Here is a 13885-nt window from a genome sequence, read left to right on the forward strand (position 1 = left end):
CCAAAAAATATTTTTTTGTCATGTCCGCAAACAGCTAGTGGAGAGCCTCACCACCTTGATGTTCCAAGTACTTTTGTGATTGTACCGCGAGAAAAGCCCCATTTCTTATCTGAGAACCAAGGAACTAGATTATAGACTTGTCCACAGCGTCAATGATTAGGCTACATTAAGGAAATAAGGGAAGCCATGTCAGATTTCCCACCAAATATCAGTTGGAAGACAGTAACGGTCCCATCCCTGGCTTAGCTAGACCCTTAGCCCATTTGACCGGATGCTACCGAGCCAGACTCCGCAGACGGTTCGGTGGGTTGATCTCCTGGACTAGACACGTTTCGTACCACTTGGAATGGCATTCCCAAGTGGGAGAAAACAGGGAAATAATAAAAAAAGTTCCATGATTTAGTCACGGATATCAAAACGCTCCTACGATGAGATTATCAATCCAGACCCACATAGTAGGTTGCAGTAAATCAGCAATGACTTTATAAAGTATCATGTCCATGAATTCGCGCAAAGCTGTAAACTCTTTTTTCTTTCTCAGTAAAGTTTTGCATCCCCTGGCTAGTGTTGTTGGGTTTGAGTCATGCAGGGCCCCAGTCGTGTTTATCTCTTCGGAGATCAGACTGCTGATTTTGACTCGGGTCTTCGTCGCCTGCTACAAGCCAAGAATGACTCTGTCGTCACTGGCTTCTTCCAAAAGTGCTATCATGCTTTACGCACGGAGGTTAGCAAGCTGCCGCCATCCGAGCGGCAGATGCTCCCGCGTTTCACAAGCATAGTAGATCTTCTGGCAAGATATCGCGAGCATGGTCCCAATGCTGCATTGGAAAGCACATTGACGACTATCTACCAGCTGGGATCTTTTGTCCAGTAAGACTCTTAAGAATCGATCCTAATTTGTGACCATGTTTGACTAACTGTATGAAACAGTTACTATGGAGATCTTGGTCATGCGTATCCTTCTGGATCCGACAGCTTCATTGTCGGTCTTTGCACAGGTGAGCTGGCCTCTGCAGCTGTGAGCTCCTCCAAGACTGTTGGAGAGCTTATCGCCGCCGGTGTGGAGACTGTTGTTCTGGCTCTTCGACTTGGAATGTGCGTTTTCAAGGTGAAGGAGCTGGTAGAGTCGAGTCAGCCAGCAGCGGCCAGTTGGTCTGTGTTGCTATCAGGAATTCGAGAGCACGAGGCTCAAGACTTGATTCAGAAGTTTGGGGACATGAATGTGAGTAGTCTGAAAATCTCACAGAATCAAGAGAAAGAGAAACTAATATATTGTAGGTGATTCCCCGTGTTTCTCGGCCTTATGTCAGCGCTGTTAGTCAAAATGGGGTGACAATCAGTGGCCCTCCCACTGCCTTGGATCGATTCATTGAAAAGTCGGTTTCAAAGGAGAACAAGCCTATGAGGGCCCCTATTCATGGCCCATACCATGCGTCTCATTTGTACGACGACAAAGACATCGACCGGATCATGCAATCCTGGCCGACAGAGGAGTTTTCAAACTTTGTCCCTCAGATCCCTATTATCTCAAGCGAGACAGGTGAAGCCGTTGAAGCCGAGAACCTTGAATCCTTGTTGAGATTTTCTCTTGAAGAAATTCTTCTTCGACAGCTTTGCTGGGATAAAGTAGTCGATTCATGCTCCTCAATTCTGAAGATGAACAATGGAAAATGCACCCTTTTGCCAGTATCAAGCACGGCAACACAAAGCCTTCACTCAGCGCTCAAGAAATCCGGAGTTTCCGACATTGAGCTTGACACTGCGATTGGCGATGTCAAGAAGGACCCGACCGGCGACAACCACAGTGGTCGCTCAGAGCAGTCCAAGATTGCCATCATTGGTCTCTCTGGACGTTTCCCAGAGGCGCCAGATACCGAAGCTTTGTGGGACCTTCTATACAAAGGACTCGATGTCCACCGTGAAGTCCCAGCAGACCGTTGGGATGTCAAAGCTCACGTGGATATGGATGGAAGTCGACGAAACACTAGCAAAGTGCAATATGGATGCTGGATCAACGAGCCAGGTCACTTTGATCCTCGATTCTTCAACATGTCTCCCCGTGAGGCGTTGCAGGCGGACCCCGCACAGCGACTAGCTTTGCTTACCGCGTATGAGGCTTTCGAAATGGCCGGTTTCATTCCAGACAGCACCCCATCGACCCAGAAGAACAGAGTTGGTGTTTTCTATGGCATGACCAGTGACGATTACCGTGAGATCAACAGTGGTCAAGACATTGACACTTATTTCATTCCCGGCGGTAACCGTGCTTTCACTCCCGGTCGCATTAACTACTATTTCAAGTTTAGCGGTCCAAGTGTTAGCGTCGATACGGCCTGTTCCTCCAGTCTGGCCGCGATCCACGTCGCATGCAATTCTCTCTGGAAAAATGATTGCGACTCTGCTGTGGCAGGTGGTGTCAACGTTTTGACCAACCCTGACAACCACGCTGGTCTTGACCGTGGCCATTTCCTCTCACGCGGTGGAAACTGCAACACCTTCGACGATGGCGCCGATGGTTACTGCCGCGCTGATGGTATCGGCTCAGTTGTTTTGAAGAGACTTGAGGATGCTCAAGCAGACAATGATCCGATTTATGGTATCATCAATGGAGCGTACACGAATCACTCCGCTGAGTCTGTTTCCATTACTCGCCCCCTTGCTGGCGCCCAGGCTTTCATCTTCGACAAGTTGCTCAATGAGGCCGATGTCAGCCCTAAGGATGTTAGCTACATTGAGATGCACGGAACTGGTACTCAAGCCGGTGATGCTGTGGAAATGCAATCTGTCCTTGATGTATTTGCCCCTGACTATCGCCGTGGTCCATCTCAGTCGCTTCATCTTGGTTCTGCAAAGTCAAACATTGGTCATGGAGAATCGGCCTCTGGTGTCTCTGCTTTGATCAAGGTTTTGGTCATGATGCAGAAGAATATGATTCCCCCTCATTGTGGAATCAAAACCAAAATCAACCACAACTTCCCAACTGACTTGAAGCAACGCAATGTTCACATTGCTATGGAACCTACTCGATGGGATCGTCCTGCCGGTGGAAAGCGGTCCAGCTTTGTCAACAACTTCTCCGCTGCCGGTGGAAACACCGCTTTATTGGTGCAAGATGCTCCTATCAATGAGCGCACCGGCAAAGACCCGCGATCTGTGCACACAGTGACCATCTCGGCGAGATCACAGTCTGCCCTCAAGAATAACGCTGCTGCTTTGATCCAATACATTGATACGAACAAAAACCTTTTCAATGTGAATGAGTCTAAACTACTTGGTGATCTCTCTTACACCACCACTGCCCGACGCATTCATCATACTTTCCGGGTCAGCGCCACTGGATCTACCCTGGAGGAGATTCGTGCCGGTTTGAACGCAAGTGCAACCCGCGAGAGTATTACTCCTGTTCCTGCCACCGCACCAGGAGCTGGGTTCATTTACACTGGCCAAGGGGCCCAGTACAGTGGCATGGGAAGCCAGCTGTTTGAAAATAACTCCCAATTCCGAACCCACATTGAACATCTGGATCGCATTGTACAAAGCTTTGACTTCCCCTCTATCATTCCTTTGGTAGACGGAAGCGTTCCTGTGGAGCAGCTCAGCCCCATTGTGACTCAATTGGGAACCACTTGCATCCAGATGGCATTGACAAAGTTCTGGATCTCTCTTGGTGTCAAGCCTGCATTTGTCCTTGGACATAGCCTGGGCGAGTATGCCGCATTGAATGCTGCTGGTATCTTAAGCACTAGTGATACCATCTACCTTGCCGGTCGCCGAGCACAGCTCCTGACCGAGAAGTGCCAGATGGGAACACACGCCATGTTGGCTGTGAAGTCTTCAGTCGCCCAGGTCAAGCAATACTTGGAAGATGGTGTCGCCGAGGTGGCCTGTATCAACGCACCCAGCGAGACTGTCATCAGTGGTTCCAACGAGAAGATCGATCAATTTGCCGAAAAGCTGGCCAATGAAGGTTTCAAGGCTACCAAGCTCAAGGTACCCTTTGCTTTCCACTCTGCTCAGGTTGATCCAATTCTTGAAAGTCTTGAAAGCATTGCCAAGGGAGTGACCTTCAACGAGCCCAAGATTCCCTTCGTCTCTGCTCTTCTTGGAGACGTCATCAAGGAGGCCAACCCTGATGTTCTTGGCCCTACATATCTGACTCGCCACTGCCGTGAATCTGTCAACTTCCTCGCTGCTCTGGAGGCTGTCCGCCACGAGAAATTGATGACTGACAAGACCCTATGGATTGAGATTGGATCTCACCCTGTGTGCTCTGGGATGGTGAAGTCAACATTTGGACCTCAAGTCCTTACAGTAGCATCTCTCCGTCGCCAGGAGGATGTATGGAAGGTGCTCTCTACAAGCATCTCTGCCCTCTACATGGCTGGAATTGATATCCGCTGGAAGGAATATCACCAGGACTTCAGCTCCACACATGAAGTGCTTAACCTTCCTGCCTACAAGTGGGATCTGAAGAACTATTGGATTCCCTACACCAACAATTTCTGTCTCCTGAAGGGTGCCCCTGCAACCTCCAACGCTGAAGTCGCTCCTGTTACAACTTTCCTGACCTCGTCAGCGCAAAAGATCCTGGAGACTAGTGGAGACAGCAACACGGCCACTGTGACCATCGAAAACGATATTGCTGATCCTGATCTGAACCGTGTCATCCAGGGCCACAAGGTCAATGGAGCCGCTCTTTGCCCATCTTCACTCTATGCCGATATTGCCCAAACATTGGGTGAGTTCCTGGTCGAGAAGTACAAGCCCGAGTTCAAGGAGCGTGGCTACGACGTTTGCGAAGTTGTCGTGCCAAAGCCCCTCATTGCAAAGGGTGGTAAGCAACTGTTCCGAGTTTCAGCAACTACCAACTGGGCCGAGGAGAAGGCTCAAGTAAAGGTCTGGTCTGTTACCTCCGAAGGTAAGAAGATCCTTGATCATGCTACATGCACGATCAAGTTCTTCGACACCCGAATGGCCGCAGAGGAATGGAAGCGCTCCACATACTTGATCAAGCGAAGCATTCAACATCTTCAGCAAAGCACAGAGTCGGGTGGAGCTCATCGCATGAAGCGTGGAATGGTTTACAAGTTGTTCAGTGCTCTTGTGGACTACGATGAGAACTACAAGTCCATCCAAGAAGTCATCTTGGATAGCGAACAGCATGAAGCAACTGCACTGGTCAAGTTTGCTGCTCCTCCTGGCAACTTCCACCGCAACCCATTCTGGATTGATAGCATTGGCCATCTTTCCGGCTTCATCATGAATGCCAGTGATGGTATTGACTCTAAGAACCAGGTGTTCGTCAACCACGGATGGGACTCAATGCGATGCTTGAAGAAGTTTGACCCTAGTGTCACATACCGTACTTACGTCCGGATGCAACCTTGGAAGGACTCGATCTACGCTGGTGATGTGTACCTCTTTGAGGGAGATGAAATTGTTGCCGTCTATGGTGGCGTCAAGTTCCAGGCTCTTTCAAGAAAGATTTTGGACATGGCACTTCCTCCTGCTGGCTCCAAGCCTGCTCCTGTTGCCGCCGCTCCTAAGGCCAGGCCCGCGCCTATCGACATCAAGAAAACCCGCGCCCCTCAAGTCAAGAAAGCTTCACCTTCCCCCAAGTCTGCTGGCTCTGGCATTTCTACAAAGGCCCTGAATATCCTGGCCGAAGAAGTTGGTCTTTCTGCCTCTGATATGACAGACGACCTTAACTTTGCAGACTACGGAGTTGACTCCTTGCTTTCGTTGACAGTGACTGGACGTTACCGAGAGGAAATGAGCCTTGACTTTGACTCCAATATCTTCATTGATCAGCCTACAATCAAGGACTTCAAGCAATTCCTGGCCTCAATGAGCCCCGAGAGCAGCAGCGATGCTTCCGCCAGTGATAACGACATCTCATCCGCGGCATCATCAACCGACATCTCGACTCCTAACTCCAGTGGACTTCCTACTCCTGCCAACGAGAAGACCATGATTCTCGAGGCTGTGCAAAATGATACCATGAAGCAAATCTGCGAGATTCTTGCAGAGGAGATCGGTGTCGAACCTGAAGAGCTCCAAGGAGACGTCAACCTCGCAGAAATGGGTCTTGACTCTTTGATGTCACTCACCGTTCTGGGCAAGATCCGCGAGACTTTGGATCTCGAGCTATCTGGCGAGTTCTTCATTGAAAACCAAACTGTCAACGAGGTCGAAATCGCTCTTGACTTGAAGCCCAAGGCCGCTCCTCCTACTGAGCCCATTCAATTGCCAAAGCAGATCCCAATGGAGGCGTCCAAGGTTCTTTCGAGCACGGCAATCCAACATCCCCCAGCAACTTCCATCCTCCTACAAGGAAACCCCAAGACGGCCACCCAGAAGCTCTTCCTGTTCCCCGACGGCTCTGGATCCGCTACTTCATACGCCACAATCCCAGGCATCTCACCCGATGTCTGCGTGTACGGACTTAACTGCCCCTACATGCGCAACCCGGAGAACCTGAACTTCAGTTTAGACGAGCTTACATTCCCTTATGTCGCTGAGATTCGTCGCCGCCAACCAACAGGTCCCTACAACTTTGGCGGTTGGTCCGCAGGTGGTATCTGCGCCTACGACGCAGCCCGCCACCTGATCTTCGACCAGGGTGAGCGTGTCGATCGCCTGCTCCTCCTAGACTCGCCGTTCCCCATCGGTCTTGAGAAGCTCCCCCGTCGTCTGTACAAGTTCTTTGATACAATTGGTCTATTCGGCGAGGGCAAGGCGCCCCCGCCCAAGTGGTTGCTTCCCCATTTCCTGGCCTTCATTGACTCTCTGGATGCATACAAGGCCGTTCCTTTCCCTTTCAATGATGAGAAACTTGCAGACAAGCTTCCCAAGACTTTCATGGTCTGGGCCAAGGATGGTGTTTGTAATCAGCCTACTGATCCTCGCCCTGCACCTGCCGAGGATGGGAGCCCTGACCCCAGGGAGATGCTGTGGCTGTTGAACAACCGCACTGACCTTGGTGCCAATGGATGGGATACCCTTGTTGGTCCTAAGAATGTTGGCGGTATTACCGTCATGGAGGGCGCTAATCACTTCACAATGACCCGTGGTGAGAAGTCCAAGGAGCTGGCAGCGTTCATTGCTGGAGCTATGCATTCTTCTTGAAAGAGATTGCTTTGACCTTTCTTTTCTTGTTTAATCTTTTATTTCTTTTTCTTATCTTTCCTTTGTCTCTCACGAAACTGCCTGGCTGGAGTTATTTTCTTCTGTTTTGTTTTCTTGAGACTTCCTTCGTTTCTACTTACTACATTGGATACATAATTGGTAATATACATAAGCCTATAATGTGATTGTCCTTAAGAATCAATTGAACCAGTTGACGAGACCTGGAAGCTCATTTAATAATATTGAAACAAATGTTGGAAACATGAACGGTTTTCATGGAAAAATTCAATGTTAGCAAGGCATCTCCAGTGCAGGGCCTACTTGGAAATAAACCTTCAATGTTGTTGCCAAAATTTGAATAAGAATGGAACAAGACTACTGAAGTAAAACTGACTCACAATTAATATTTGAAGTTGACTAATAGCGTAGTAGCAAGGCTTAGAACCTTAGGTAGTAGATAAGTCAACGTTGCAAATCTGAAACCTTGAGCAATGCGAGTAAGTGATCTAGGTCACTGGAGCTCCGGGTGGAGCTACTACTCGTTGGAGTCGTTAGTATACACGTCATAGACTGCAAATATTTAAGAATACGGTAACATTGATTATTGTCAGATCTACAATGTAGACTTGGGAAACGAATGGAAATGAGGAGAGAAGAATCCAAGCTATGATTGTGTTTCTTTACTAAGCGGGATGGAGGGGAAAGAAGGAAGGAAGGAAGGAAAGGAGAGAGAAGCTCTCACTTCCCTGGACTACTGCCTACTACTACTATCTAACACAAACCGCAACACGAAAACCAACACGCGCTGCACTTAGACGCAAGTCCAGGAGCGGACAATGTAACCGGAATGGGTCACAAAGTTCACTTCTCCCTGACAATTGTTCCATTCATCTTCATGATAAAGACTAGAGTAATTGATACAATCCAAAATCCTGTCGTAAAAGTAGACTAAAACTAGAGTATTGCAATTCTCGAGAAAATCCCGTATCATGGCAGAGCCTCCGAGCTGAAGCGTAAGCCACTACCTCGGCCTGGAAGGCCACCACCACCACCACCACCACCATTGCCGTTTCCATTCCCAGGCACAACGGGGCTTGTTTGACGGCTGGATGCACCCCACTTCGGGCTGCGTGGTTGGGTACTGGTCGAGCGGGTCGAAGGTCGATTCTTACGGATTTCTCGCAGTTCTTCCTCCCTCTTTCGTAAGAGCTCGTTGCGGTTGTCAAGGATGATCTCTAGTTCCTCAACACGGGTCAAGTGACGGATTGCGTCGTTCTCGGTGGTGAGCTGTCGTAAAGTGTTGAATTCATTCTTGAGCTTCATCGTGAGAGAGTCATTCTCAGCTTGCAGGGTACGCGATTCATTTCCAGCCTGAGCAGCGGCGTTCGATGCGTTTTGGTATTGCTCGCGAGTGTATTCCGCCTGGTTTCGTTCGTATTCGGCCTTGCGTTCTAGGCTGGCATTTTCCTTTTTCAAGAGACGAATCTCTTCACGGGCTGTCTCAAGATCTGCCAATGATGCGACACCATTCTTGAGTTCTTGGCGGACCTCCTCGAGCTCCTTTTTCAGTTGAGTTCGTTCCTCTTTTAACTTTGAGATGTCGTCTTTCGATTTATCAGGTCGTTGTTGCAGCGTTATTACGGTCGATTCCAGGCTCTTGTTTTTCTTCCGGATGTCGTGTAATTCAGTTCTTTGGCTCTCGAAGCGATGCTGAAGATGACCCAACGTCTTTTCCATGTCAAAGTATTGTGCCTTCCATGCAGATAGATCGTTCTTAAACTCCTCTATCTCAGCACCATGGGTTTCTTTCATTTGGACGAGGTTTGTTTCTAGAGATCGAAGTTCTTGATCCAAACTTTGCGTGGGGCCTTTGGTCGATTGGGACAGCTGAGTGGTATCTAGTAGAAGATCAAATTTGGCACGCTTAGATATGTGGTCCTCTTGATCGTGCTCGGGCTGGATAATAGTCAGTTGCGAGTAGCAAAAGGGCTGAAAAAAATGAGAACTCACCAACGAGCGCTTCTGAGCGGCTGCTTGCGACGCCTTGTCCGACCCTTCTGCCGCTTCTGATCCTTCGGCGGATACCAGTGCCTCGAAAAACGCCATATCCAATGGCTCAACGGTGGGCAGTGGCCAATAAGTAGAGCCGTGCGTTAAGTAATGGAAGATTTCTTCAGCATCCTCTTGCACGTTGAGGGCCTCATCCTGGAGATCACCCACAGCATCGTGAAATCGATCAGTGCAGCGCAGGAGCAGTCGGAGTCGCTTATCCTCGGTAACATCAGGTAGACAGCGCTGAATGTGTTCACAAGTGTTGGAAATGAGAAACCAAATAATGGGAAGGAGGCCACCATTTCGAGTGTATGTGGTGCGAAGGTATTCCACAGACGGGCTTTTGGGATTGAAGGTCGCATCAAAAACGAAAATGGCAGAAGGAGCTCTGAACATGTCTCGGATGTTTCCGCTCGAGTGAACACCAAAGCTCAAAGAGCCCCTTGCTAAAGAGACTTCCGAGTTCTCACCCATCTGTTCCCGGGGACGAGTGTAAACAAAACCTCTACCTCGCAAGTACTGCTCAACAACGTTTTGTTTCTTGTCATTTTGGACAGCGATGATAATGTGAAGCTCGTGCGCGCTTGCGAGTTCAATAAAATACCCAAGAAACAGGAATTTGGTGCTGGAATACTCCGCCCACAAAGCCTGTTTCCCTAGATCGGCGCCTGTCATGTCCAAGTGCTCGTAGACATTCAGATCAGGGTGAGTGCACACATTGTTGAGTCGAGTGATCAATTCATAAACCTTAGACCGCAATGGCTCTCTCTGCAAGTATCAAAGTTAGCTACAACCAGTAGCGGATGCCAGGGTATAGCCGGAGCATAAGGAAACCTTACATGATCAGGGTATGCAGCCTGGGAACTTGGGGTGCTGGAAGGCAACAAGAAATCATCAATTGTTGAAGCTCCCTTTGTAAGCACCTTCTCATAATCATCTTTCACCCTGGAATCCATGGGCAGGGCCACGGCGAATTCGGCCGGACCAAGACGGACAGATCCTGGTGGAGTCAACACATCATCCCCGACTGTCAATGCGCTAGGTTGAATGGTCTGCAATCCAATTTGACCATGGGATAGGTCAGATGATTGCAGTAAAGCACCCGCATGTTCGTGATGGACAGCGGTGTGTGTGTGCGCGACGCTATCTGTCTCGTTTCGGACACTCAATGGGATTGTCGTTTCGGGATACGATGGACGTGGCGCAGCCTCCACATCTTCAGCAGACGAGGGGGTGTCCATTGCAGGAACAGGAAAAGCAGGGTTCCCCAAATGGAATGGTTTGTCGTCCATCTTAGCAGAAGATGGTGCACGGGATGACCCCGTGCTTCAAAGAGGAACGCTGGAGAACGCAAAAGAATGATCGCTCAAGGACACGTTGGAAAAGAAAAACAGCAAGAAATTTAGACAGAGGAAGAGGAAGAGGAAGAGGAAGAGGAAACGTTTGGACGGGAAGTCTCGAGGTGAGAAAAGGGGGGGAACACGTTGAACCGCGGTTGACTGAGCCGCCCTGGCGGTGTTCCAATAGTACTAGTACTATTATCAACTTTCAATGGTTTTCGGCAGCACTAGAAGTTTTCATTGCCTTATTTGCAGATTGGCAAGCTTCAATGTTGAAGCGGAAGGGCCTTTTGTGATATTGAGCAGATGGACTTCAAAGCGGCGGGCGTATTCTCGCAACTGCCAAGCTTGTACTATGTAGGCTTTAATCCAAACCAAGAGAATAACCTAGCAGATTTGATGTTAGATATGGTTGAACAAGACATTCAAACATTGCATGTTACGACTGTGCTTCTTGTTTGGGCATGGCCCGCATGGCACGGGAGAGGCGTAGTGTTTTTGAATTGGGAATCAGAAGCATACTTGACTCAAGGCTCGTCTCCTTGTATATAATAGTAGCTGGATATGCACTCAAGTGCTTCCAGTCGCCCTGTGGGGAAGTCGCGGTTGAAGCACTGGATTTTAGAGGTATATAGAAGAGTAACTGAATAGCCCGACTGGAGGTGGAGATGCGAGGCCATCACGTGATTCATGAGCTATTGCATATCTAGCCCATTAGGGACTAGCGTCTCAAGACATGATCTGCACCGGACACGATCCGTGTAGAAGTCAACTGGTTAAAATGCGATAACGATAATTAGCTGTGGTGCTAAATTATGCCCTGTAGTAGTTTTCTGTGTTTATCATCTGTTCAGAAGTTCTAACGTTTCGTACTTCTTCATGCGTTATCATCTTGTCTGGGTTGCCTGAATGAAGGATTTACCTACATCAAACATTGGATTTTCGATACCGCCAGAATTTGAGAGGTTTTTCAATATTTTTAAGAATCCATCAATCTTTGGCGATCCCCCTGCGGCCCCTACCTGCATCAGTATGTAATATCCCAAGAGCACACAAAAATAAAAATTTACAGGGCTGTATGTGGTATGTACATAATTATTACAGACATGCCTAGCTCTACTAGTATATAGTACTATTAAAAGGGTTGAAATATATCAAATATTTGTCGTATATAGATACATGATAGGCCGAAATGATGAACTTCAATGTCATCAGGCTGATGCCTTAGTTCCATATAGAATGTTCAAAAATGAAAATGGGTGCAGGTGCAGTATGTAGTGTAAGGTACCTAGTACATAGTAGTAAGTACCGTCACCGTTGAAAACCCTAGAGAAATTCATCTCTACGATTTCGCAAGTCCCTCATTCTGTTCCTGGTCCCTTTTCCAAGTTTCAAAGTCAAATCCAAGCGCTTCAAGTGTCTTTATCTTACTGCGCTGCTCTCCTATTTGAACAAAGGCTCGGCGAATCTCCGGGAACAGTGCCCGCATCCATCTTTCGCGATCTCCCCAGTGTTTTCCCAATTTTCCTCTCCCGCTTTCCTCAAGCCCTGGGCGGGCTTTGGCACTAGTCGCCCAATTGTGTAAAAGATTCAAGTAGTCTACGTCCATAGGGAAAGGCATAACATGAAAGGCCTTTCCATCCCCTTTCTGTGTAACTTCAGAGTTTTCAGATGCTTTCATATGTTCCTGCTCTGGAAGGTGAAGCCTCCCCGACCATACACGAGAGAACACAGCGGCTTGATTTTCCGCTGTGACAAAGGGAACCACTCGCTGTGAAAGAACAGGAAAGGCAAGAGTAGGGTGGTTGATATAGAAAAGCTGCCGATAGACGTTCTTCGTGCGCCACCCATCCGTTATGACAGCTGGCTCAAGAGATGATAGAAATGGGAAAGAGTAAAGATACCCCGTGCAAAAGACGACAGCATCTATTTTGTCTTCAATGTGGCCATCTGCGAATCGAAGGCCTCGGTCATGTATCTTAGGAGACATAAATTCGACAATCTGAGGACGAATTATTTTATCCGAAGGGGCTGAAGCTGCAAGATACGATTCAGACTTCTGAGACACTATAACCTTTTCTTTGCTGACTTCATTAATCTGAGCTGCAATATCGAGCCCCGAAGCAGAACTTCCCACGACCACGACTTTCCTCTCTCGAAATACTTCAGGTGAGTCGTATAGCTTGGAGTGAGAAACGGCACCCGCGTATGCCTTATCCCAAACTTCTATTCCCGGGATATCTGGAACGTATGGAACATTAAAATGGCCGCTTGCCACGACCACGGCATCGTAGATATACGTGGCTTCTGTCCCTGTTTGAAGCTTTGTTGCGGTGAGGGCCCAAGTACTCAGCTCTTCGTTTTCGAGCTTCACTCCGTTGACTTGTGTTTCGAATTGAATGTGACTCTTCGTATCCTCGGCATATGCTTCAAGATATTGTTTCACAGTCTCGTGTTCAGGAAAGAGCTGAGAATCCTCGGGAAAGGCATGGTCCGAATACTGCATCAACTCCTTTGGAATATTGGTTTCCAACTTTTCATATACCGGGGACACAAAAATTGGCTTGCGCGCCCCCTCGGATTGATTGATCCATATTGGCTTCTCAACAGGTTCATGAGGATTCAGATGGGGCACAGTGGTTGGAACGCTGGATTTGGAAGAGCTTGGGGTATAATTCCAGGCTCCACCAAGGGAGCTCCTCTGCTCAAACACATCAATTTGTTCAAAGTACTTTTCCTCTCGAAGGTATCTGTTGTGCCGGTCAAACAGCGTGGTCAGGCTCAAATAGAACCCAAACAAGGGGGAGATTTTCAGTGCTTACTTTACAGCAGCAAGACCAGATGGCCCTGCTCCAATAACAGCAACACGCCGAATGGGATTTGTGAGTGTCATGGCCTGATATATCACAACACTTCACTGTGTTCGCCGGACGAAGGGGATGTGTTAGAGAAGCCGACCGACTGGCAGTGGGCACTCGCGGCATAGTGGAGCAGTGGAGCTTATCGGCGCATAGTTATAGGATCATTGGAATCTCTTGATTCACAAATACAAAGATAGTCCTTGACTGTCCCAAGACTTGATGGGGATATTGAGAATGAGGGGCCGTCTATATAGCTCATGGCTCCAAGGTTAATTGATTCATTGAGAAGCTTCAGCGTATAAAATAGTTAGTTAGACAGTGATTTAATTACTATGGACATTGATCGTGAGACCAGCACTTGAGATTGATTACGTGTAAATGTTTCCGGTATTGAAAAAACATCCCCAAAAATCTCATCCCCATACTAAAAGCGCTCCATTACCACTGTATTACCAAAGCTGCAACCCGCAGTCTCCAGTTCCTTTGTTGCACCCGCGTCCTTCC

General features: G+C 48.3%; 3 protein-coding genes across 3 annotated transcripts; 1 reads left to right on the forward strand and 2 right to left on the reverse strand.

Moving 5' to 3' along the window:
- Positions 1–583: 583 nt before the first annotated feature.
- On the forward strand, positions 584–7128 carry pksP (polyketide synthase alb1; the record flags this gene model as incomplete). Its single annotated transcript, XM_057160003.1, has 3 exons — positions 584–870; positions 931–1222; positions 1279–7128. The coding sequence occupies 3 exons, from the start codon at positions 584–586 to the stop codon at positions 7126–7128; spliced, it is 6429 nt and encodes a 2142-aa protein (XP_057026251.1).
- Positions 7129–8115: 987 nt separating this feature from the next.
- On the reverse strand, positions 8116–10472 carry N7466_000606 (uncharacterized protein; the record flags this gene model as incomplete). Its single annotated transcript, XM_057160004.1, has 2 exons — positions 8116–9948; positions 10020–10472. 2 exons carry the CDS (start codon positions 10470–10472, stop codon positions 8116–8118), a joined length of 2286 nt encoding a protein of 761 aa, XP_057026252.1.
- Positions 10473–11862: 1390 nt separating this feature from the next.
- Positions 11863–13413, reverse strand: N7466_000607 (putative flavin dependent monooxygenase; the record flags this gene model as incomplete). Its single annotated transcript, XM_057160005.1, has 2 exons — positions 11863–13270; positions 13343–13413. 2 exons carry the CDS (start codon positions 13411–13413, stop codon positions 11863–11865), a joined length of 1479 nt encoding a protein of 492 aa, XP_057026253.1.
- Between the last annotated feature and the right edge of the window lie 472 nt (positions 13414–13885).

The sequence above is a fragment of the Penicillium verhagenii genome (genome assembly GCF_028828195.1).
Source record: "Penicillium verhagenii strain IBT 33310 chromosome Unknown utg000002l_segment0_segment0, whole genome shotgun sequence".
Lineage (NCBI taxonomy): Eukaryota > Fungi > Ascomycota > Eurotiomycetes > Eurotiales > Aspergillaceae > Penicillium > Penicillium verhagenii.